Consider the following 27,160-nt stretch of genomic DNA (forward strand, 5'->3'; position numbering starts at 1 on the left):
ATGATATTCGACCAATGTCCAACAATATCAGATAATATCCAACAATATCCAACAACATCTAATAATGTTCAACACTATCCAGTGATATCCAATAATATTCAACAGTAAAAAAAAAAACAATATCCAATAATAATCGACAATATCCAACAATATCCAACATTCAACAGTATCCAACAATATCCAGCAATATCCAACAATATCCAAGAATATCCAATAATAGCCAATTATATCAAACAAAATCGCTAGAAAAAAGGACCATTTGTTTTCACTGCTCCAGATCAACAAAAATCAAAGGGCAAAAATAAAACTTCACTTTCAAACTCAAAAACTTTACTACACGAGAACAAAGAAATGTCTCCACAAGGATACAAATTTCAGTACATGTATGTGTGTTCCCTGTTGAAAATAAAAGAAAGTCGGGTTCCGTTTCTCCTGGAAACTCTTTAATTGCATGCATAAAACAAAACAAATACAGCTACTTTGCTCTTGCCACTTTGTTTACAACAGACCCTACTGCCTTGGCTGACTTGTACAATGTATAAACATGCAAATCAAACTGGCATTAATTTGCATAAAGCTACAATACTATATCCCACAGAGATTTCGTCGGAAACACCCCTGGCTGACTTGTACCAGTGTAATGTATAAACATGCAAATCAAACCGGCATTAATTTACATAAAGCTACAATACTATCCCCCACTGAGTTTTCATCGGAAATGCCCCTTGTTATATTCCCCGAATTTCCCATCAATTTAAAAAAACAATCCTATGATTTAATCCTCCACAAGTTCTCAGTAAACCAGCGTGTCCTCTTGAATTAAACATGCATGTCTCATGTCATTGACACGGCGTCTGTTTGCCTGTCGTTGGCAGGGGCTTCTTTCCCTTATCGGCGTTTAACAAAAATGTCATGGAAAGGTCAGAGGCAGGACACGCAAAATGTCACCGGCGTTCGCCAGGCTGATGCTAAGAAAACACGGGCAGGGGCGGACTGCCCTACATGTATGGGGACAGGTGGAAAGGCCGCGTGCGGGGTCACTATCGACGATCAAACGATAAGGCTTCATTTTATGCAGAGTTAGTCTTGGGACCTTTCTGATAGTAGTTCAACCCTTATTCCCTTGATGTTTTGGCTGGTCCAAGAGGGCCAGTCTAGTGCCCTCTTTGTCCCTATCTGACTGACTGACTGACTGACTGACTCCCCGACTCTCTGTCTGACTGTCACTTGTGACCTGGGCAGTGCTATTGTATAGGATTACCCCATAACGCTAGTGATAATGGGTTAACTCCGACCCATTGTGTACACAACAGTCAATAGCCATTCTGAATCAATTCGGGCAATTCACAATGCAGTGCACCACCAACAGTTTGCCGTGGAGAGTCCATTTTTCAAGTTTATGGTCAGCAAAACACGGCAAATTTGAATGAGTGTCAATAGACAACTTTAGCTAATTTGTTATAGATTGAGGCACAGCGTTCTGCCGTCTTACAAAAAAAAAACACCATGTTGATAAAAAGAAAAGAAAAGGGCAAACAGATCCTCAAATCATACACTAACGAAACTACTGACTGCGAAAAACGAACAATTTCAAATGTCCCATGCTGCAAATTTGTCGACCATCTCCAACAATGCCTGGGAAAAAATGAACTCTTTGTGGCAAACTCTTGAGTAGAATTATGTGCACCCTAGGACCAGCTTTAACCCTCCTGCTGTTTAAACAGTCACAGAGAGCCAGCATTTCCATCCACTTCCCCTGCTATACTTTTAACACGGGCTAGTCACTAGCAGTCAGATCATATGTCAAGCAAGCACTGTGACTAGTCAAAGTCGGCCAACAGACCATTAAACCACACAGCAGGCAAGTTGTGGGCACAGCTGGCTTATCAATCACCCACAGTCAAAGCCAAGCTGTATCAAGTTACATAAACAGGCCCAGCAAGTCAATCCTGCTTTATTGTAGGCTGGGAATTCTTAACTGTTGAAAACGGTCACTTGATTGATTTTGACTGAAAGGACTACTTGGCACAGAAAGGACTACTTGGCACATGTTTGCATAGGAGGGTTGATACGCTTTAGTCTTGTTTTAACTGGCAGGAAACTTGAAACATCTCCATTTCCTTCCCCCCCCCCAAAAAAAAAAATTATTTCAAATACCAAAATGTATCAAATATTGATAGTGGAGCCAAGTTGCGAGCCTACATCTCGCACAAAGATACATACTCAACATATTTTTTTTTGTATACAAAACACAAGGACTTTTTTACGGATCATAAATTGTCCCATTCAATCACCGATTGACGTCACACGCACCCTTGAAACCATAAAAAATAAAAACGCAAAAAATATCATTACTTATATTAACCCGCATGCCATTATGCCATCAACTACCAGCATAATTTATTATTGCTCCGAAAGATTACATCTGGCAAACCGTCTTCTCCGTCTTCGTTTTTTAATATTTTTTTAGCATATCATCGGTCCATTGGTCTCAGTGGGAGGCTAAGGTTACGCATGCATGTACTTTTGAAAGGCCGTTTAAATGAATTTTTTTTTTTTGAAATTGCGACCAGATGTAGCGTGCCAGCTGTCAAAGCATTTTGGCCGTTGGAGCACTCACAAAGCCGCGCTCTTGTACTTTGCACACCTTTTCAGATTGGCCCTGTCTGGCGAAACTGGTACAAAGCTGTAAACAACATTGAACCACACAAAATGGAGGTCCAAAACAGAGATTGTTTAACCTCAGCTACTGCATATGTTTGAAAGAAGAAATTCATGTATTGGCATAATTGTGACCTGTTCTGTCAAAAGCAGACGCTTCTGGGCAGAGGTTGAAATTGAGATAGGGCCAAAAAACGCTGTGGAGGTGATTTTTATCGATTTTCAATTTTTTTGTATATTTGTAATCCTGAACATGTCTAAAATATATTATAAAAGTTTGAAACCCTAATTTGAACTCTACATATACTATTTTTGATGGTTTTGATAGGGTATATCAGTTAAAGAAATAACTGTTTTGTGACGTTCGTGGCCATTTTCTCCGTTTTCTACTTTTCAACACAATGAACTTCAAAATAGCATAACTCTGCCCAGGAATGACCAGTTTCAAAAATTAAACCATGTATTAAAAGGAAAAAAAACCATATATTAACAATATGTAAAAAAATCCTTTTCGACCTTTATGCCCAGAAAAGTCTGATTTTGACAGAACAGGTCACAATTATGCAATATGAAACACCCACATGCACAATATGAAAATCGTACCATGACATTCTGGTTTTGCTTTGATTGAGCCTCTTATCGTGTAATTGAAAAACAGAGAGTTTTGTGTCCTTGAGCAATCCACTTTACAATAATAAAGATTTACGGGTAATTAAACAAACATTCTTGTACGTATTCTAATGTACAATGTACATGTATAATGGTAGAAAGTGCAGTGTAGGTTATCATGGTCATTGGATACATGAACAGGTACAATGTACATACCTACTGTGGATTTTTTTTTTAAGTCAATAAAGACTATTTTTGCAACAAATATTACAAAGGGTCATTGTTTTTTTCACATGTCTCTATGTACATGTACATGTAAATCAAACTAAAGTTGTAATCTGTGAACATTTATTAATAGTTGCATGCCCTGTGCTCTTGAAAGAAGTTGTTTTTCTCCTAACGGCTTTTCAATTTGTATGTTTTGTTTTAACAAATAAAATGACTTTATTCCCATTTCGAGCATCGATCTGCAACCCTCCGAAACAGGGCTTTCATTTTGCGCACCAATGAACCTGCCCTACATGTGCAAGAGCCAGGGGTGTGAAATCTCAGCTTTAAAGCTGATTTCAGCTTTTTTTTTTGTTTTGGATTTCAGCTTTTTTTCAGCTTTTTCCCCTCACTTGCTGTGTACAAAAGTATAGGAGATTTCCAAAGTTCAGCTGTTTTACACCTTTTTTCAGCTGTTTTCAGCTATTTTTACCAGTGGTCACTCACACCCTGAAGAGCGATATTGTCTGGCAGCCAATAATTTGAATTTTGGGCAGAAATAATTCAATAACTAAACGTCGGTGCATTTTTTTTCATTTGATTTCTCATTCAAAAATGGAAAACTTTTATATTGCTGGGAAAATAGCAATTGGAAAAAAATCTACTTTTCGAGGCGAAACTCAAAATAGCAAGGGAATGCCTCTTTAAGAGAAGACAATTTTCTGCAGTAACTGATACAAAGATTAATTGTCTCTGTTTTCTGGGGACAGAAATTAAACGGACATTGAACATCTGCCGTATGTATTTGGCAGTCCATAGTTCAGAGACACTAGACATTAAAGGGAATTTACCGTACAGCATTTGCTTTTGCTGTAATTTTCAGAAATAGATGGGTTTGGGGGTTACGCCAAAAAAAAACAAGGCTCCGGTTTCTGGTATGCGCGTGCGTTGCCATAGCCATGCGTGTCGGCAAAATTTTTAAAAAAATATTTAATGTAAAATGATGTCTGAAAACTGCTAAACTCACTGGTTTGATTGGAATCCTGCTGCCGCACAATTTTAACGTGTTTTTAAATGGGGTTATGATTGAGTAAGCTTAATGTGGCCTCTCTGGGCTCCCATATATTTTGCACTAAATTTAGTCGGGCACCATTTGCAGTCATCAGCCGACATTTGAAGGAAAAAAAGTTTTAAAAAAATTTTTTTAAAAAATTGCATCGCCGCACCTCTTTTCGGGCAAGCTCCATACCAGAAACCGAAAAGTTTCTTTTTTGACCTTAGTATTTGATAGCAAATATTGTTACACTGACTTGTTTGAAGTTTTGTGTTCTTAGATGCTGGAAAAGCCAAGAAAAACAATCATGTTCCTGTAGTCTGATTCCCTGACCCCACTTAAGATGAAACACAACCATTTATAGACCTATGGGAATTGTAAGGTCAGGGAACCAGTTTAGCTGGCTTGTACCGTTCACACCTGTGTGTAATCGATTACAAACAAAATGCGGACTAACTATAAATATGGTAAATTGGGGGCAGTATTTGGAAAAAGCCAGGTTTTTCCCAACTCTGGTCGGCCGACCAGCATTTGAAATTGATACAAAAGTACCACTTTTTCTGGAAAATGACAGCACACCAGGTGCCATGATTTTACAGGATGCTTTAGACTGTCATTCACTAACAGTCCAGTAAGGTATTTCGTAATAATTTGGTAGTTTTGTTTTTTGATGTTTGCAAATGTTGTATATCCCTTTAACAGCTGCAAACAAAATGTAGTCTGTAGTGCACACTTCACGAAGTCTGGCATCACATATGATATTACAGTTAAAAAAGTTCATCATCCCTAATTGCATGTGAACAGTACTTGTCTCATTTGTTTACCACCGAGAGTAATATAAGTGAATTCACAATGGCGGCATTAGAAACTGTAGATGTTCAGTGAAGCATTCCATCGCGTTTAGCAATTGCAATTAAATTACAAATTGAAAAAATAAAGTTAATTCTCTCCAATTTCCAAAAATAGCAAAGTGAATCCCTTTCATGTCTCTAATAGTAAGCGAGGGCTTTTCACTAATTAATTAAAGCCAAACAAAATTGAAACTGATGAAAATTACAGTTGACTCCCAAGTTGAGAAATGTAGTCCACTCTTACATGTCTTATTTACACAGTAACATCAAAACAGGGCTCAATTTTATATCTGTATTTGTAAGCGAAGGTTCTTTGCTAATTGCAGCAGAAAACTTGCGAAGTGTTGAAATAGAAAGGCACAGAATTATTTACAAACTTCAAAAACCAAAATTCCTAAATTGGATTTGAACCTGGGTACTAGAAAAAAATATATGAATAGTACTACCTTGCCATCCAACATTTTCACCATTAAACTACGTGTTATACATGTTTCATGTATGTTCTTAGATTAAGATACTGGTAATCAACAAAATCAAAGGGAAAAAAGGCATGAGAGTCTCATGGAAAAAGAAAAAGTCCCCCCCCCCCCCTCCATGGAAAACTATGCAAAGTCTCCCCACGGAAAACCAGGAAAGGTCCTGTCCGCCCCCCCCCCCCCCCCCCAAAAAAAACAGCAAAAGTCCACCACGGAAAAACAAGGAAAATACCTGCATGGAAAAATAGGAAAAAGTACCTCCACAGGAAAAAACAGGAAATGTTCCGACAGGGAAATCCTGGAAAGGTCCCCCCAAAGAACGGAAAACTTCGCCCCACGCCATCTTACGTTTCCTTCCCACTCCCTGCTTCCTTGATGCCTACCCAAGGACAACTTTGCGCCAGGCGGATTCCCGACACTTATTTCGTCTACTCTCTTACACACACAAAAAAAGCAAGAAAAAATTACCCTTCTTGCTTTCTTTTCGATTTGATTCACAGATGGTCAATTGCTGAGAATATATGACGGCAAGACGTCAGTCAGGCGGAAATCCTCGCACACCATCTCGGTCTCGAAGGATGCCACCGCCGTTCAAGTCGTGGTAAGTAAGAGGGGGTGGGGCCCAAAATAACACGGGAGGGGGCGGAAGATGTTGTTGTTGATGAAGGAAATGAAGTGTGAACCATCACAAGGAAAAAACAAAATGGAGTGGTACAGCTTTATGGCTTCTGACCATGCTGAGTAGGGAACAAAAACTTACTGTCTCAGAAGACTTTCCAACGTAGGTTGTATTTGATAAGTCATTTTTTTGGTGGTTTTTTTTAATACAGGGTGAGTCAAAAAAAGCGGAACCCAAACCCCCAAAAATATATCTCATATTTTAAAAAAAATATGTAGCACCAAAAATAATAATGACTGGAAAGCCAATTTAATAAGCTACTTTTAGATAAAGAAATTACTGAAATTGCTCAATCCGTTCAAAGAATATCACCATTTAAACGCAATGACCCTAAAACCTGTCTTGTCCAAAAATGCGATTTCAAGAAACGTTGTCACAATTGTCTTCAAACATCACCAGCGATAAAACCTCATTTTAAAAGTTACAAATATTCAACAAAGTCCTTTTGAAGGCCCGTCTCTCAAAAAAGTGGATTTTATGAATCATATTGTTTGCCTAACCAGGGTTGTTTATAAAGATATTGTGTGCTACAGTTGTTGACAGTTGTTGAAACAAGTATTCAGTGTCATTTTCTTTGTTCTTCCAAACAGTCAAACACACACACAATCAATTGCTTTTTTTGGGCGATACAGGTTTTAGGGTCATTGCGTTTTAATGGTGATATTCTTTGAACGGATTGAGCAATTTCAGTAATTTTTTTCATCTACTTGTGTTGTTAAAACCAAAACAAAAACCAAACAAAATGTTGTGATGTTTCAGGGATATCAGGTTCAAATGCCGCTCAGGTCAATCTCTGAGTTCGACCTAATAATTAAAAATGGGATTGAAATAGAAGTACAGTGAAATCTCGATAAGTCAAACCTCAAGGGAACAGGTTCAAAATTTGACTTAAGCAGAGTTTTGAGTAAAGCAGGGTTGTATATCACTGTTATACTACTGAAGGCAATGGATTCTTTGTTTGACTCAACAGTTGTTTTGAGTTATCAGAGTTTGACTTATCGAGATTTCACTGTAGTTCTTACCATGCCAAATACAACAAGATTTTATGTATTTATGCTTCGCCTGGGGGTGGGGAGATTTGATTTTGAATAGAAACTATGGACAATTGTTTTGTAGAGCACGCATACATTTACATGTGAGGCGTTCCTGCAAAATGAGACAGAAGTGGTAGAGATCGGAATGAGAGTTTGCAAGTATTGGGAAAGAGAATAAAATTCTCCTTTCAATTCTGTTTGTTGCACTTCAATCGGACATTACATTGACAAGTTATGTCTGTTTAATGTTCGTATAATTTATCGACATGTCAAAAAAGTAAAATGCTAAGAAAAAGCCTTTAAAGTTTCAAGTTTTGTAGTTGTGAAAATGAAATATGCCAATTGTTTAATCTTAAAAACACTTTTACTTCTCAATTTTCATGTTCTTTTTTTAAACATGTGTGTAGTAGACATATCAACAAATACAAATATCACTAAATCTGAAAATCAAGAAAAAAAAAACATCCCCATTTGGTTTTTGGCATTTTCTGCTACATGTATGGCCTGTGCCCAGTTCTGTCTCATTTTGCAAGAATGCCTCACGTGCAATAGAAATATCATCATCATCATCATGTCGGGGTCGCCTGGGTTGTGACGACATCACGAGCCAGTCCCTGAGTCCTCTTCCTCCAGCTGTCTCGATCTACCATGCAGGTGCGCAGCTCCTCTGCAGATGTGAGATCAGTGTCCCTCTTGAGCTGGTCCACAAAGATCAGACTTCTTCTCCCTCTTAAGGCAGTGCCCTGGGTGGGCTCCCACAGTATGGTTGGGTGGGCGGCAAGCTCAGGGTGGCGGACGCAGTGGCCAGCAAGATTAAGACGACGCTGTCTGATCTTGTGAGTCACTCTCTGCATGCCGTTGTAGAGGTCATCATTCCTCATACGATCCTGCCACGATACGTTGAGGGCTATACGTAGCATGCGAGTGTAGCATTCATCCAGTGACTTCTCCTCCTTGGTTGTGAGGGTCCACGTCTCTGCACCATAGAGTAGGACAGAATATAATGTTTAGTTTTGTTTGGTATCCAGTTTTCAAATCTGTTCATTTTTCTTCCCCACACAGGAAGCAGCAATGAGAGCCCTTCACTTATCTGACAACCCCAACCTGTACTACCTGGCTGAAACATCCGAGAATGGTACATGCCTCATTTCTTTAGCTTTAGCTTAGTTAACAGTTAACATTCTGTGGTTTGGTAGTCTATGGAATATCTCCTCTAGAGGTCTATGATATGCGAGCAGATTCGGCGATAATTATGCAAAACAAGACTGCATCTTGACCTCAAGATTCTGACCATTCAGCGGGTGCCTTCTATCGGGTATTCCGTAAACCCGTTGTTGTATTACAAAAATACGGCAGCCAAATTGACCAATCAACAGCTTAGTCCACATTTCTGTTCGAAATGACGTCACAATTTCTAAAGTCAACTATGATTGGCTGCATGTGCGTGGGGCTGCATAAAATTTGCATTGCTCACATTTATCAGACGTTGGTTACGGAGAGGGCTCTGTTGAAAACGGATGATACTCAGACTAGTGGTTGGGTGCAATTTGTGAAACTGAAAATAGAATTGAAATTTGAAGTAATGTGCATATTGAGCAGTGAATTGTTGAAAAAAATTTGGGCAAATTTGTTTGTTTATTGTAGAATCTGAGGGTCAAGAGAGAAGGATAGGTGATGTGGAACAGGCCGGTCAGCTCAGCAAGCAGCTAGGAGTCAAGATACCATCCTTGATACTACGATATCAGGTAAGAAAGCACATACACTATTGCTGTTGCGATCGCGTATTCCTTCTGTGTGTTGGTATGTACGTGTTCTACATAATCCCCGAGGACCGACACACAAAGGGAAAACAACAGATCCTTTCAGTCCTCGGGCATTGAGTCTTTTGTTGAAAACGGTCCTCTATTGTACGGTTTTGTGCTTAGTCTATGGGAGAGTGTTATATTACAGAGACAGAGGGAAACACAAAGCATTGTCCTCGAGAGTATAGTAAAACATGACTGTCTGGGTGGGCGTGATCATCTATTCAAACTGTGGACGAAAAATTCCAGAGAACAAAAGAGAACAATATCGTCCACGATTCCCAGCATACGTCCGCAATTGGGGTCGTGTACCAAACCTATGGGAGTCTTCCTAAAAAGTTAGAGTACAAACAAACGAGGGACAATAGGACGTCCACGATCGACCGACGGTGTGAACGCGCTTTAGTGTGTGTGTGTCCCATTTCACTGTAAAGTGCAGTCATCTATCTCAACCAAACTTGAAAGGTGGTCTGTGGAGAGAAGGCCGACGTCAAAAAAATCCTTTCCAATATGGATATTTACGAGGACTCTGGAGAGATACTAATGACTCTAACATATGTTAGTCCGGTGTCTCACCCAAACTCTCCATTCAACCCAAACTCCCCATTCAACTGAGAACTGGCACCTGCCGGGTGGACAATCATTGCCGTCACTTAAAATTGTCCCTACTAACTGCCTGTACATGTACATGTATACAAACTGGCAGGATGCCAGGGGGAGCGTGCAAGTTTTACTTGCAGTATTTTTGTACTTATTTTCAGGAGACAAAAGCCAAGAAGGGTCTCATCAAAGTCTATCCAGGAGCAATGAAGTGAGTATTGCGAACTTTTAAAATGTTTTCACTTTGAACCTTGGTAGCAGCGTTGTTGAGTCCACCCAAGTCCATGACAAATCGGGTTAACCAGTTGGCGTCGGAGGACGTGATAACACGCACTGGCTGTTTTTATACACAGGCAAGGCTGACGAGTTAAAAGGTCAAGATTGCCTGGACTCGCCTCCGGGTGACATCTAAACACGCTAGTCCCTCATGTCTTTTGTACACACACAAAGTCTGTTGAGGCGGACCGTGTGTTGATCTTGAATTGGCCGTTGTGCACGGCCTATTCTACAATTTACGTTCCATTACACCTAAGAGTATTGAAACTTATGAGGTTTCGGCAAGAAATATCGTACAAATACTGTTGAAAACTTATGAGGTTTCGGCAAGAAATATCGTACAAATACTGTTGAAATGACCGATGCGAATCAGTATTTGTGGCGTTTGGCTGTATATCAGAAGTTGGCTGGAAAATTTTGCCTTTTGCGAAAATCCACATTTTCGGCAAAAATAATCCCGGCGCAAAGTGGTTAAACGCAACTCAGACGACCTCACAACTAGTCACAAGTAACATGGGATGATCGGTAACAAAGCAATGCCCTCATCACGGTTCATTTGAACAGCTCGTGACTTGACTTGTGAATGGTCATCTTTTCGTGGACTGAGATAATGACAACGCTACCAAGTTTGAAGTCAAACGCTTAACCCCTTGCTGCCGGGTTTTTATGCCTCACTGCACAGGCTTACACGCATCACTGCACAGAGCCTCTGCGCAGTAGCGGCAGTAGCGGCACTGCACTGCTGGTCACATGCCTAGCAGCTGCCCATAGAGGAAATTCCGTGGCTGACCACAGCATTCGGACGTCAAGGGGTTAAAAAAAGACAACGTTTGATGGACTTGTAAGGTCTTGTAGTGGACTGGACTGCAAGACTGGTGTAGATATGGCTGAGTGGATGCACACACGCAGAATCTGGAATCCATTAATCCATAACTTGTTTTCTCTCTCTGTTCTGTAGGGTCCCTGTGGAGTACGTCACTGTCTCCATAACCAGCTACATCTCGGTCAAAGAGATCATTGAAATGGCTCTGCACAAGTTTGGCTTAGAGGTAAGGCCTTTGTCAAACTCTGCTTACACCAGTCTAACAAACTACTTCATTGTCCTCCTGGCTTTCAAGCCAGACAGGGGGATATTGCTATCGTGTATTCCTTCTGTGTGGGTGTACGTGTTCATCTTTTCAAACCGTGGACGAAAAATACCACAGAACAAAAGAGAACAATATCGTCCACGATTCCCAGCATACGTCCGCGATTGGGGTCGTGTACAAAACCTATGGGAGTCTTCCTAAAAAGTTAAGAATACAAACAAAAGAGGGACAATAGGACGTCCACGATCGACAGGTGTGTGTATGTATGTCTGTGTGTTCCATTTTTGGTTAGGTTCACTGTAAGTTCAGTCATCAATCTCCACCAAACTTGATCTGTGGTTATTGCTCATGGTATCTGGTAAAGTGATTAGACTCAGGCAACCTCCAGGGTTACTCCTTGGTCCTACCGTAGGTAGCCCATGATTTATGTCAATTTGTTTCTCTAGTGTCATGAAAGTTATTGTTTTCTAAGTAAAAGGTCCCAATATAGCTTCACAGTTGTGGACTGAATAGTGATCTAGGGGTGTTCACTTTCACTTACACTGTAGCCTACCTTCAGAGGCACACACAAGTGACACAACACTGCCCGACTAACACAGCTGCCCACCCATCTCTTTGCTAATCCCTGTTGCTATTTAGTTCCATTTTGGTTAGGTACACTGAAAATTGTCCCTACTAACTGCCTGTACATGTATACAAACTGCCAGGATGCCAGGGGGATCGCACAAGTTTTACTTGCAGTATCTTTTTAGTTTTATATTCAGTGAGAGAAAGGCCGCGAGTAAAGGTTGACGAGGTCTTATATGTGTGTGACCTTTGGCCTTTTGATCTTACAGGATGAAGACCCAGACATGATCTCGTTGCTGGAGCTGATCATCGAGCACGATATCCACGAGAGGGAGATGGATCGGGACGAGTGCCCCTGGCCGCAACTCATCAAGGCCAGACGGGTAAGTAACAAGTTTCATATCAGCAACCCCACCGGAACTTCCATTGCCCTAGTTGCTAGGCAACACATCAATTTGATTGTGTCGTCCTTGTTCCCGTTACCCAGAATTCCCTGCTCCAGATGAAGCAGACGAGATACCAGCTCAAGCGAGCGGATGAGAAGAAGCCAGTCAACGCTGCCCAGATGTTTGTAGGCAATCTCCCAATCAACCTGTCAGAGTTTAAGTACAAACACATCATCAGACATCTCTTAGAGGAAGGTAAGTAAATTGCTTAGAAGAGCACTGCTTAGCAAATGTTAAGTGCTTAGCATCCACTTGATAGAGTTTAAAGGTAGAGTATATCATTTGCAGCTATCCCAAAAGTTACTGACAAAACTATTGTTGAAAAGCTTATTGGTTTAAAGATGGTAATGGCACTAAACTCCCTGTGAAATTATTCCTTCTGGCATGTTGTCATTTTGAATAAAACAATAAAAGAAAGCAATTTCCAAAGATGTGTCCAAAGACGAATCTTTGGAAATTTCCTTTTGTAGTTCATTTTTAATTCGTCAAAGCTGTGAAAGGGTGCGCGCAAACGTTGAAAGGACGCACACGCGGTTGCTATTATTCATCTGTTCAGTGCGTAGCTGCAATCGGCTGAATGAGAACGTGTCCCGGACGCAGGTTTCGGGCGCAATTCAAAACATGACTCGGCAACTTTTGAATTGAAATCGAGATCCTAGAATATTATTTTCTCGGAATATACAGCATTCACTGAGCTGAAACTTCATCAGGTCAGTTGTTAAGCACCCTTCCATAGATTTTGAACACTTTTGTTGCTTCAAACGAAAAAAACACAAATGAAAAATGATATACTCTACCTAAAGTACAAACACATGAGGCAATTCTTAGAAGAAGATAAGCTTGAGATATTGAGTATGAGCATTAAAAAAATGTATAAACGCTTAGCAAAATTTGAGCTAAGCTCAAATTTGGAAACTCCTCATTACCTTTACTCATTAAATTGGCTGTTAATCTGTTTGTAAGATGTTTTCAATGCTAAGCAGAAGTGATTACTCAAGAAATTGTCCTTTTTGAATTCACAGCGGGATGTCCGTTGTTCACCTCAGTAGGAAAAGTCTACGTACAATATGGTAAGCATCCCAGAATATAGAAAACTTGTATGATTATCTTGATGAAACGTCTCGTATGTAGTCCAAACGCCCTGTCCCTCATTTCCAACCTCTTCCCCAAACCCTTCACGAAATCCTTGTCCCTTACATCTATCAGAGATGAAACTTTTAAGATTTTTATCGGAAATCCGACTTTTTCAAATTTATTCCGATTTTCCTGACAATCTTTTCCCTGCAAAGTTTGATTTTTTAAATTAATTCCAACGAATTAACTGCGGCATGGCCCACATTTCGGACACAGATTTTTGTTCTGCCTATTTTCCGGTTTTTTTCCCCATAGGCCAGTTTCATCTCTGATCTCTAATCTCTCACTTCATCTTAACCTGCCCTCCCCCTCCCCAACCCCCCCCCCTCCACCCGTCCCCTACCACCACTGTTTCCACTTCCCCCTTTCCAGATCTTAATCATTTATGAAGTACGCAACACAAATCAATGCTTTCGTTAAATCAGCCTGTGGGCTACTTGCGCCAACAAAGAGGGCGCGTTTTTACCTCTTTTGAGAGCCCCGAGGACAGGACACACAGCGTGTGTGTACTGCGGTGTACTGGTTCTTGCGTGAAGTATGCACGACTTCCTGAATGTGCCAAAGCTTAAAGCCACAGCGTCTTCGCGTGAGCGTCAGGCGGCGTCGGCGGCGCGCGAATACGTTCGAATGTAACTTGCGATGTCTCCCAGACAAATCCCACCCCTAATAACTTTGGATCATTTGAAATACACAGTTGATGGACCGGGAACCAGTCTAGGTCTCTCTCTCCCCCCCCCCCCCCCCCCCCCAACTCTCCTTTTCTGGCCATTGAATGAGTACTTGTGCACTGAGCCCATAGATTCATGACAAGCTTCCAATCCCAAGGATTTGTTTTTTAATTGTTCTCTCGTCGCTTCGTATCTCCAGGAGCAGCAATAGTAGCCTTTGAGGACCACGACGCAGCCATCCAGGCTTATCACGTTCTCAAAGACGCCACCTACGAAGACAAACCGGTCAATTGCATCTTCATTCCAGAAATTCACGTAAGAATGTATTTTAAGATTCCTGTTGTACCTCCCAAACCTGTTTGAAATGTACAGGGTGAGTAAAAAAAAACCGAAACCCAAGTGTTGGGACCATTGTTTTAGAGAAGTTCTGCATGTAGCATTTTCAAAATCTAGGATATGAAAGCCCAATTCATAAGCTTTCTTTTAGTACAAGAATCATTCAAATCACTCATGTACTTTTCAAGTTACGGAATTGTAAACACAACCACCGTTTTAAGGTTCTGTCCACGGATCGCAAAAAAAATCAGTGTTCTTTCAGCAATATGAAAACAAATCACATAGGGATGTGTGTGAATTGTTTTTTGTTTTGCTGAAAGAATGCACACCTTTTTGGTGATCTGTGGACAGAACCTTAAAACGGTGGTTGTGTTTAAAATTCCGTAACTTTAAAAGTACATGAGTGATTTGAATGATTCTTATACTAAAAGAAAGCTTATGAATTGGGCTTTCATATCCTAGATTTTGAAAGTGCTACATATAGAACTTCACTAAAACAATGGTCCCGACATTTCGGTTTCGGTTTTTTTTACTCACCCTGTATTTGATCGTACTCGCTCCCTGAAGAATGACTCACCAATTTTAACCCAGCTATGCAAACATACATTCTGTGCCAAGTATTCCTTTCAGTCAAAATCAAACAAGTGACAGTTAAGAATTCCCAGCCTACATAAAGCAGGATTGACTGGCTGGGACTGTTTAAGTAACTTGATACAACTATGCTTTGACTCCCGGTGAGTGATAAAACAGCTGTGACCACGACTTGCCTGCTTTGTCTGTTGACCCAGTTTGACTAGACACAGTGCTTGCTTGACATATGATCTGACTGCTGGTGACTAGCCTTTGTTAAAAGTATAGCAGGGGAAGTGGAAGTGAATTTTGACTGTCTGTGACTGTTTAAATAGCAGGAGGGTTCAAGCAATCAACTTGTATCTGTAATTTCTTGATGGTTTCAGATCGAGTTCTTGAGACCCGATGCCACGCCCCTCCTTCTCTTCATCAACGTCAAGAGCGGAGGCTGCCAAGGAATCGAGGTCTTTGACATCCTCTCCAAGATGGTCAACCCCTACCAGGTCTTCAACTTGTGTCAGGGCGGTCCACTGCCGGGGTAGGTAGAATCACGTCTGTCTGTTTGCTGGGCTGCTTGGTTTTCTGTTTGCCCGCAAAGAGTGAAGGATTTTGTATTGTATTGTATTGTATTGTTTTATTTCCATGTGTCACAAATTAATATAATGCAAATGCAACAGTTTATTTACTACAACAATAACTAAACTTAATAGAATGCTAATACATGTACAACACTTTGATCAATTAAACATAAATGGTGACAGATGGGGGAACCAGGAAAAGAGCCTAAGCTTATACAGAGCCTGGTCCCGTTTGTGAATAACTTATGAAATAAACAACAATCATAGCTATAATTTAAATCAGTGGTCAATAAATTAATTAATTAATTACTTGGCAAAATAGTAGAAAAACGGAAGGAAATTGAAATATACATGTACTAATTTACAATATAACATTTGATTATGATGGAATGTGACTTTTACAAATGCGAATTATGGGTGCACGTCTTATATAATAACGGAAATAAGTAGATTTTTTAGATATATCTGTTGAATTTATGCACAGTCCGAAAGAAGGGTATAGGGGTAAGCTGATTCCAAAGAAGAGGGCCTTGGTGTCTAACTGTGGTATCTAAGTCCTGAACATTCTTTTACAAGATTGAGGTTAAACCAAAGCTAGATCCTTTTGTTGTATCAGTGTCTGTTTGTTAGTTGGTCTGTTTAGTTGTCTTAAGAGTACAGAATCAAAGAAGTTATTGATTTCTTAATCCTCCTAGATACTTCAGAATCCAACTGGAGGTTTTCAGTGATTTTAGGAGATCAAGTGTTCAAATTAGGTTTTAGCCCTTCACAGACGTATAAACACTGTATACTCAGTGTGTTACCTCCCGAGTGAAATTTGGAAAAAATCACTCGGATGGGACTCGAACCCACAACCTCCGGTTTTTTAGTGCAGACGTCTCACCACTCGACCACCGAGCTAACGGGATCGGTTCGCCGGTTCGAATCTGATGTACATAGCAGCGGGTACCGCATTAACTATTCGTAAGATGGAATTTTTGCGTCGGGGTGATGTAAATCAAATTAGGTTATTGCCCTTCACCGACTGTTATCTCCCGAGTATAAACACTGTATACTCAGTGTGTTACCTCCCAAGTGAAAGTTGGAGGTAACACACTGAGTATACAGTGTTTATACATGTACGTCGGTGAAGGGCAAAAACCTAATTTGATTGACATCACCCCGACACAAAAAATTCCATCTTATGAAAAGATCAAGTGTTGTAGTCGAGGTGATCGATCACAAGGACATCACAAGTCTGGTCACAAGGCTAATTACAAGTAACAAAAGATGAACAATAACAAAGGCATGCTTTTGTTGACTTGGGACTAGATGACTTGTGATTGGCTTGTGATTGGCTTGTGATTGCTTGTGATCCATCACAAATACCTAAACTACGACAATGGAAGATACTATTACTGTACATGGAACTTAATGCCACTTGAAACTTCAATCCCGGCCAAAATGGTTGGGACACTTCCTGAGCCTGCCACGGTCACCCACTCCCCCGCTCCCCCGGTCAATGTTGTTCTCTTCAGCTGATGGAGCACACACCGCGCAATGAGAGACAACATTGAACCGGGGCCGGTGGGTTGGGGGCCCAGCGAGATTTGGCCAGGATTGTTGGTAGGTACAAAGAGTGTGCCATTAGGTTCCTGCACATTGGTGGATTCTGAAGGATTCAGGTGAGTCCCAACAAATATGCACCTGTTCGTTAAGTTACCCTTCTCCAATCAATGAACTACCTGCAGGTTGCATGCATTCAGCCAGCTGCAGGAGTACCGTATCTTGATCTGCGGAGGTGACGGTACCGTAGGTTGGGTGCTGCAGTGCTTGGATGACGTAGGGCAGGAGTCGGTGTGTAGCAATCCCGCCATTGCCATACTACCACTGGGAACTGGTAAGTATTGTACATTGGACTTGTGATGATTTATGATGACTTGTGATTGACTTGTGATGATTTATGATGACTTGTGATGGCTTCTGATTGACTAGTGATGACTTGTGATGGACTTGTGATGGATTTGTGATTGACTTGTGATGATTTATGATGACTTGTGATGGCTTCTGATTGACTAGCGATGACTTGTGTTTGACTTGTGACGGACTTGTCATTGACTTGTGGTGACGACGATGACGATTTACATATATTATGACTTGTGATGGCTTCTGATTGACTAGTGATGACTTGTGATGGACTTGTGATGGATTTTTGATTGACTTGTGATGATTTATGATGACTTGTGATGGCTTCTGATTGACTAGTGAAGACTAGTGATGACTTGTGATTGACTTGTGATTGACTTGTGGTGACGACGGTGACGATTTACATATATGATGACTTGTGATGGCTTCTGATTGACTAGTGATGACTTGTGATGGACTTGTGATTGACTTGTGATGATTTATGATGACTTGTGATGGCTTCTTATTGACTAGTGATGACTTATGATTGACTTGTGATGGACTTGTGGTGGACTTGTGATTGACTTGTGATGATTTATCTTGACTTGTGATGGCTTCTGATCGACTAGTGGTGTATTGTGATTGACTTGTGATGGCTTATGATGGATTAATGTCACTTGTGATGACTGGTGGTGGACTTATGATGAATAGTGATGACTTATCTTGACATGATTACAACTCTCTGAATGTGAAATTCCAACATCCAAGAGAAGCAGATTTCAACATGTCCCTGCTGTTCATTCAGTAACCTTTGACCTCTGTGTGACCCCAGGTAATGACCTCTCCCGGGTCCTGAAGTGGGGAGGCGGCTACCAGCAAGGTGATGAACTCTACTCCATCCTACAGGCCATAGTAGACTCGGAGGAGGTCAAGCTAGACAGGTCAGAGTTCAAGGGTCATTTCTAATTAGACTGTTCTTAAATTGGGAATATTTTGGCTGTGGCTTTAGATTTGTCCATTAACATACTAAAGGGAGAATCCATAACCGTTGGTAAAATATCTGTTCCAGACTTTGCATCAGAAGAGGTGAACTTTGGTGTCGCTTGGTGAATTTTGAAGTACACCAAAACGTCTGAGCTGAAATTAGTTGGCCAGGATTAATAATGAAGTGAATAATGTACCACTGTCATACAGTTTTTTAACCCTCCTATGCAAACATACATTCTGTGCCTAGTTGTCCTTTCAGTCATAATCAATCAAGTGACTGTTTTCAACAGTTCAGAGCTCCCAGCCCACATAAAGCAGGATTGACTGGCTGTGACTGTTTATGTAACTGGATACAGCTATGCTTTGACTGTAGGTGATTGATAAGCCAGCTGTGCCCACCACTTGCCGGCTTTTGTCATTTGACTGGATTTGACTAGTCACAGTGCTTGCTTGAAATATGATCTGACTGTTGGTGACTAGCCTGTGTAAAAGGCATGGCAGGGGAAGAGTATTGATTTGTCTTTGACTGTCTGTGACTGTTTAGATAGCAGGAGGGTTAAGGAATGGTTTGCCAACTATAATAAGAACGCACACAACCTTACATTACGAATGCTTTACAAGATCATTATTTATGTTGATATTCTGGAGGTCCGAGGTTCGAATCTCGCTTCATTCAATATTTTTCTAATTCCCAAAGGCATACAGTGATCGTTAAAGGGAATATACAACATTTGCAAACATCGAAAAATAAAACTACCAACTTTTTGCGAAATACCTTAATAGGATGTTGGTAAATGACAGTCTAAAGCATCCTGTAAAATTATGGCACCTGGTATACTGTCATTTTCAAGAAAAGTGGTATTTTTGTATCAATTTCCAACGCTGATCGGCCGATCAGCGTTGGAAACAACTGGCTGTTTTTTCAAATACTGGCCCCAATTGACCATCGCACTTGTTTGCAATCGATTACAAACCTATGAACGGGTACGAGCCAGCTAGACTGGTTCCCTGACCTTACAATTCCCCAATGTATGTAAACTGCTCTGTTTCTTCTTATATGGAGTCAGGGAACCAGACTACAGGAAAATGATTGTTTTTCTTGGTTTTTATAGCATTTTCGAACCCAAAACCTCCAAAAAGTCAGTGTAACTATATTTGCTTTATATTTCCAACCCCCCAATTCCATCCATTTCTGAAAATTACAGCAAAAGCAAATGATGTATATTCCCTTTAAAACAGACCAATGCAATCTGAGTACACTGGAGATGCAAGTCCTACAACAGCACAGTGGGTCAATGAGTTTTCATTCTGTTATTATTCCGGAGGTCCCAGGTTCGAACTCAGCTTCATTCGGTTTTCTCTGTATTCCGACAGGTGGACGGTGATCTTTGAAACGGACCAATCTAAACTGATGGAGTGCGACAACAAGTCCAACTCCTCCAACAGCAGCTCGGGCAATGAGGACATGCCCAACATGTTTGTCATGAACAACTACTTCAGCATCGGCATCGACGCCGACCTCTGCCTGGGATTCCACATGGCCAGGGAGGAGAAACCGGAAAAGTTCAACAGCAGGTGAGTAAGAACTGGTTGGTTCTGCTTTGAACTGGTTTAAACACGTTGGATCTGGTTTTGAAGTGGTTGTTGCATGTTTGTCATGAACAACTACTTCAGCATCAGCTGACCTCTGCCTGGGATTCCACATGGCCAGGGAGGAGAAACCAGAAAAGTTCTGAAGTAAGTAAGTCCGAGCTGGTTGGTTCTGGTTTGGGCTGGTTTGAACAGGTTGGATCTGGTTTGAACAGGTTGGATCTGGTTTGAACAGGTTGAATCTGGTTTGAACTAGTTTGATCTGGTTTGAACATGGTCTTCCTTAATAATTGCTTCTAAATCAGCATTGATGTTGACCTCTGTCTGGGATTCCACATGTCCAGAGAGGAGAAACCGGAAAACAATATACTGGTTGGATCTGGTTTTAACTGGTTGAATCTGGTTTGAACATGTTTGTCATGAACAACTTCTTCAGTATCGGCATTAACTGGTTTAGACTATTTGGATGTGGTATGATTCTGTGCACATACCCATTAAGGTCTGGTTTTAAATGTTTAGGACCAGTTTGATTTGGCTGCATCTGGTTTGAACTGGGTTCCATCTGGTTTAAACTGGTTCCATCTGGTTTGAACTGACTCCATCTAGTTTGATGTGGTTGCATCTGGTTTGAACTGGATCCATCTGGTTTGAACTGATTCCATCTAGTTTGATCTGGTTGTATCTGGTTTGAACTGATTCTATCTGAATTGGTCCTTCGGGGTGATCCAGTGAAGTCTTTAGTTTCAACACGCTGATCTCTTGACTTTGCATTTTAAAAATTGTGGTAAAGCCAATAAAAAATGTTATTGGTGTTCTACAGGTTGCATAACAAAGGAGTTTACTTCCGTCTTGGGATGCGCAAGCTGGGCAGGAGAACATCCTGCAAGGAACTACAGAAGGAGCTACGAGTGGAGGTGGACGGCAGACCGATTGAGATCCCGTCAATAGAGGGCATGCTCATACTCAATATCTCAAGGTGAGTGTTTGTGTGAAAAAAAAAAACACACGGCCCACTTCACAGCAGCCAACAAAAGTTTCCTTATTGACTTCGCGCATGAACAATAGAGGGCGCTCTTTGAACACACAAACAGCCGTCGTAAATGCTATTTTAATCCTCATTCAAGATGTTTAAAATTATTAAAAACGTGGCGCAGCTACACCAAGTTTCGTGAAATGGATCGTAAGTTTATTGCGCAGCTGCGCAACAAATTTGTTGCGTAAGTCTTACGCATGGCGCAAGCTACGCACGTTTTCGTGAAATCGGCTGCAGGGTATAAAGTAAAATTTATGTTAAAGGGAATATACAACATTTGCAAACATCGAAAAATAAAACTACCAAGTTTTTACGAAATACCTTACTAGGATGTTGGTAAATGACAGTCTAAAGCATTCTGTAAAATTATGGCACCTGGTGCGAAGTCATTTTCAAGAAAATTGTTTTTTTGTATACTTTTCCAACGGTGGTCGGCCGACCACCGTTGGAAAAACCTAACTATTTTTCAACTACTGCTTCAAATTTACCTTTTTTTAGTTCAAATTTTGTTTGCTATTGGTTACATGTTCATGAACGGGTCCAGGCCAGCTAGACTGGTTCCCTTACCTTACAATTTTCTGGCATCTATAAATTGATCCATTTTATCTTTAGTGGAGTCAGGGAACCAGACTACTTGAACATTTTAGTTTTTCTTGGTTTTTCCAGCATTTTCGAACAAAAAAATTTCAAGCATGTAAGTGTAACACAATATTTGATCTATTATACTAACCCCTCAAATGGTTCATTTCTGAAAATTACAGCAAAAGCCAATGATGTACATTCCCTTTAATTAGAAAATTGAGAGTGTGACCCTTTTTTCTTTTTTTTTTCTTTTTTTTTGTACGTGTAGTTGGGGGAGTGGCGCGGATCCGTGGGGCGTGGACAACCAGGATACCACCTTCAAGAAGTGTCGCCATGACGACGGACTCCTGGAACTCGTCGGCTTGACGGGGGTGGTTCACCTGGGCCAGATACAGAGCGGGCTCCGGACGGGGATCCGACTGGGTCAGGGGGCAAATGTAAGTCCATGGTGGGGTTTGTACCTGTAACCTCTAAAACACCATACCTGCACTCTACTAACTGAGATATGTAGCTCAGTTCTGTCGGGTCTTTGGGCTTAGGCTACATCCCAGACCACACAGCAAATACAGAATTTTTGGCTTTGGACTACAATACCGAGATACCGGAAAGCTATATTGGGAAAAAATGTTGCAACCTCATGTCACTTCCGCGATTGTGTACAAAGTCTATGGAGAGTCAAGAAAATTATAAGTATTTCCTAACAAAATTGGAAATGTTTCTCAGTCCCAGATTCATGTCTTATCATCTTTTTTGCAATGACTGACCTTCATTGAGATGATATATGACGAAAAAAGTGGCGTCAGGTTGCAACATTTTTCCCCTGTGTTGTAGAGATGAAACTTTTCCGAGTTTAATCGGAAAACTGATTTTGTCTTATTTATTTTCGAAATTCTGATTTTTCTGACGATCTTTTCCCCGCAAAAGTCTCATTATTAAAATTAAATTTCAACAAATTTAATGAAAACAGTACCGTGACATCTGTATTGCAAACGCAATTTTATTCTGTTCTACCAGTCATTAGGTGCACAGGTTGTATGGTAGAAGCACATGTTAAATGAACCCGGATTGGAGTAGTGTGCGTCTGGAAATAAGTTAAAGCATTAACATATGACATGATTGAGACTTCATGTAGTAGCTACTATGTACACAGAGCTTCAAGGCTGTTGCACTTGGAGTTTGACTGCAATAAAACCCACATGTTGCGTGATTTTCGGAGGTTTCAGATTTAGTTGTACAAAATGCAATGCTTTAAAAATCACAATGATGATCTTGAGGATGGCGAAGAGAGCATAAGTGATACATACATTAATTAAACTAATTAATAATGACTTCCCTTGTTATCTTTGGCCGGTGCCCTGCACAGGTCCGTGTATGGCTCAACACTGACATGCCAGTGCAGGTTGACGGGGAACCATGGATGCAACTAGCTGGTCAGGTTGTGGTGTGCCGATCTGCATTGCAGGTATGACGTCATTAAAATAGTCTGGTGCTTATCATATACGTTGAACATCTATGTAGCATCAACCATGTTGTCAGGGAACTAGACCAAGATGGATGCCACAGTGGAAAAGTCTGCATTTTTTTTTTTCATTTTTTTTTTCCATTTGGTAACAGGCCACCATGTTGAAGAAATCCAAATCGAAGATCAAGCGCCGAAACACGGAGCCCGCCCTCAACAGCAACGACGGACAGACCAGCCCGCGACGAGAACAGGCCCGACTCGTCGCGATGAAGAGCGACGAAGGCGGTCAGGTTTGAGATTTGTTAACTCCACCTAATAACCTCACGAGGGGCGATTAATTTTCGGTCGTCGCTTTTTTTTTCCTTTTAAAAAGGAAACGGGATAATAATGTACTTTTTTTCGCCCCAACACAATTTGGACGGACTGGCAAGAAGCTTCGGATTAACTTGAGATTTTTGAAAGTTGGACACCGGCGTTTTATGCTCCTTGACGAAGACGTCGAAACAAGGAGAGATTGAATGTGGATAACCGTCTCCATGGTAACAAGAGATGACCGTTGCCATGGAGACACCATGGTAACCAAGAATACTGCCAAGTGTTTTTTTGTGCAATGATTAGTGAGAAGTGATACGGAATGGAAGAAGAAAAAAATTTAGAAATTACTCTAAAAAAATTCGTATGAAAATTACAATAAATTATCTAAATTTATAGTCTTTAGCAGATAACAAATATTTTACAATCAGTGAGAGCATGAGATAAATTAGGTTTACGTAAAATATAAAAAAAAATTATAGAAAATTATGATCATGCTGTTATTAACGGCATTGGTGAATTCTGCATGTATTCATGCGTTCATACAAAGTACTATTAAATTAATTAACTGCACCAAATTTTATTGATTTAAAATTTACAAATTTACTAATTACAGTTGTCGCACATTATGCAGATTATAGAAAGTGATAGTTTACGAATTTTCCTCAATTTCAAAATCATTTTTTGTAAATTTTTTTTTTTTTTTATGTTTCTTTGGGAATGACTGGGGAAAATTTACAGAATGGGTTTAATTGAGTGATTGTCGGTTAGTATGTTTTCGCTTTTGGGATTTTAATGGGAAACTGATTATGTGTCAATATTGATCCGAATTTGACAATTTCTAAACAAATCAAGCGTTGGAAAAAACAATTATGCAAAAACAGACACACAAACATCCCTGACAGTGTTTTACATGGTTTATATAAACAAACAAACAAACAAACTTTCCTTTTTTTTTATTTTAGAGAAGTTTATACAAGTAGTTACGACGACTCTACAAAGTGGACAAGAAATTAATTTCATCAGACTTTATTTTTTCCTTCCTGTAGATATTTCAAATTTAAATTGATTTATTACATTGAGAAAGCTGGTCTTGCTCAATGTTGACAACAATGTTAAGTAGCTGCAGTTTTAACTTGGAAAATGTTTCCTTTTGTTTTTCCCTTCAAGCATTGATGAACTTTTTATCGCTTTTTGTAGTGATCAATCCATTCTCATTTCACTTGACTCCTTAAGACTAAAAAAGTTGTGGGAACGTCTTGATGCTTTGAACACGTTCAGATTTTCTCCCAAAATTTTTTTTTGCAAGCACCATTGAGAACATTCACTTACACCACGGATCCTAGATCTACACAAGGATAAACGACTCATCTGAGTTTGTGTACAAAATGTACAGAACGGATTGCCTACATGCGTGATATGCCGCATCTGCGTATAGAACAACGCGTAATAGAACATGTAGAACAATGCGAGCGCGCCATGAATCCTGACAGCTGGCGTCATGACAGAAATTTGACCATTGGAAGACTGCAGTTGCGCACCGAGTCTCGCGGATGCGCACGCACGACGCGCAAGTGCCGTATCACACATGTAACCAGAAATTTGGGGAAGTCGTTTATCTTTGTGTAGAGGATCTGTGCTTAGACTGAAGAGCTATGGCTAAAGATATGACTAAGGCTATGGCTATGGATTTGGTTCTGTATTAGTTTTGGTTCTGGTTTTGTTTTTGGTAGAGCTCTTTTGCATTGGCTGTGGATGTGACTATGGCTTTAGGTTTAGGGCTGTGGCTCAGACTGTGGCTATAGCATCCCCATTCTGCAGCCTTTCATCCATTAGCACTTGTACTACATGCACATTGTATTGCATTGTATTACATTGTATCACATTGTATCACATTGTATTACATTGTACATGTATTACATTGTATTACATTGTATTATGTTGTATTACATTGTAAAGGATCCATGACACCATACAGCATTGTCACATCAAACTATAATGTACATATATATGTTTTGTTAGCAGCTTATTGAATTCGCTTAGCTCAGGTTTCGCCCAACGGGTGCTCTAGTGTAAATTGATCTCCTGTAAAATGAGGCCATTTTCACGAAGCCGCTAAGCAGAAAATCATGCTGAGCATTAAATTTGCTTGGAACCAGTCGGAAGCAATACACTTTGCATCACCTTTTGGCTGGTAACCTTTTTTTAATGCTTAGCATGTATTCATTGTGTGCTTAGCGTCTCCGCGAATTTGGCCCATGACGCAGATTTACTCTTGAAGGGTGCAGGTTTTGATTTATATTTGCAATAATTTTTGTTTAATTTATGTTGATATATTTTTTTTTTACTTTGATTCTTTCTTGTCCTCTGTGTGTTGTTTAATTTTCATACTTGAAATTATCATTTGAATGATTCCAATTTTGTTACCTTGATTTGGGTGATAATGCATTTGTTTTGTTTGATTGCGTTTTGTTGGGTCCAGGTAGCAGGGATTCGGATGTGTTTGTGTGTGGACTTACATGTTTTGTCACAACGAAGTCAGAATGTCATTGAATGTCACAACAAAACATGAACTAATAACTTGATGTCACTTGTCACAAGTGGCACCCATGACAACACGATGTCATTGATATGACACATGACTTGAGAGTGTCATGGTGTCACCTGTTGTCATGTGTTGACACATACATGTTTGAGGTTACTACCATTCACTCTCCAGTGTGCCATGGTTACCTGAAATGTCATTGGTGTCACCTGGTGTAACCCGGTGTCACATGGTGTCACCTGTTGTCATGTGTTGGCACATACATGTACATGTGTACATGTTTGAGGTTACTGCCATTCACTCTCCAGTATGCCACAGTTACCTGAAATGTCATTGGTGTCACCTGGTGTCACCTGATCTCAACTGATGTCACCCTGTGTCATGCACCAGGTGTCAACTGGTATCACTTGGTGTCAACTGGTGTCAAGTAGTGTCACCAGGTGTCAGTTAGTGTCACCTGGTGTCACGTGTCAATTAGTTTCACATGCTGACACTTCATGAAAAAAAAGTCACAAAGTCCACAAAATCCTACGCAAGCATTTAGTTTGTGCAATAAGTGTTCGACAAAAAAGTCCTAATTTGACAAATCGTTCTCTGATTCTTTTTTGTAAGTTGTATTCAGTTTTTTGGTTACTTTAAATTTTGTTTTTAGCGAGTTATTTTTGGAGTTTCTACTTTTACTTGAATACTGCCTTGTGCTTGGATAAATACCTAAATCATTTCAAATTCTAACAATGTTCCAAACATGTGAGCAGTACAGCCATCCAAGACGTAAAAAATCTTTGCAAAAAGTGGGGTCAATATTTGCAAATAGTTGGACACGCACCAGTCTAGTCTTCAGCTTCAAATTGAACCACTTGGCTTCACTCTCAGGTGCAAAATGTTAAAGAAAAGTCTCCTTGACAAATTGAATAAGCCTCTGTACTAATGACATCACACTTTGTTTACATGTGCACTTTCCTATGGAGCCAGTGGGGGCCCACGGTCCACTGAGCACCATAGGAAAGCACACACGTAAACAAAGTACAGAGGCTTATTTGAGACCTCAAACTTGGCTGGTGAAATACGAAGGACCTTGTCTTTTCCCCATGAAAAGTTTGGAGAATTTTGTTGGCTATTAAAGTTGGTA

At 40.3% G+C, this 27,160-nt stretch overlaps 1 protein-coding gene across 2 annotated transcripts in view; it reads left to right on the forward strand.

Moving 5' to 3' along the window:
* Positions 1–23,962, forward strand: part of LOC119724557 (diacylglycerol kinase theta-like) — a 91,391-nt gene extending 67,429 nt beyond the window's left edge. For both annotated transcript variants that reach the window (XM_038195660.1, XM_038195659.1), the window contains 17 exons: positions 6,359–6,459; positions 8,634–8,706; positions 9,216–9,316; positions 10,135–10,184; positions 11,208–11,298; positions 12,174–12,287; positions 12,392–12,545; positions 13,373–13,420; positions 14,352–14,467; positions 15,445–15,596; positions 17,367–17,515; positions 18,353–18,461; positions 19,882–20,082; positions 20,918–21,073; positions 21,981–22,149; positions 23,076–23,174; positions 23,327–23,962. In XM_038195660.1, the coding sequence (XP_038051588.1) occupies positions 6,359–6,459; positions 8,634–8,706; positions 9,216–9,316; positions 10,135–10,184; positions 11,208–11,298; positions 12,174–12,287; positions 12,392–12,545; positions 13,373–13,420; positions 14,352–14,467; positions 15,445–15,596; positions 17,367–17,515; positions 18,353–18,461; positions 19,882–20,082; positions 20,918–21,073; positions 21,981–22,149; positions 23,076–23,174; positions 23,327–23,470 (2,027 nt within the window). In that variant the 3' untranslated portion in view covers positions 23,471–23,962. The remainder of the gene's footprint in view (positions 1–6,358; positions 6,460–8,633; positions 8,707–9,215; positions 9,317–10,134; positions 10,185–11,207; positions 11,299–12,173; positions 12,288–12,391; positions 12,546–13,372; positions 13,421–14,351; positions 14,468–15,444; positions 15,597–17,366; positions 17,516–18,352; positions 18,462–19,881; positions 20,083–20,917; positions 21,074–21,980; positions 22,150–23,075; positions 23,175–23,326) is intronic.
* Positions 23,963–27,160: the final 3,198 nt, after the last annotated feature.

This window comes from Patiria miniata, unplaced genomic scaffold, assembly GCF_015706575.1.
Source record: "Patiria miniata isolate m_02_andy unplaced genomic scaffold, ASM1570657v1 HiC_scaffold_18, whole genome shotgun sequence".
Classification (NCBI taxonomy): domain Eukaryota; kingdom Metazoa; phylum Echinodermata; class Asteroidea; order Valvatida; family Asterinidae; genus Patiria; species Patiria miniata.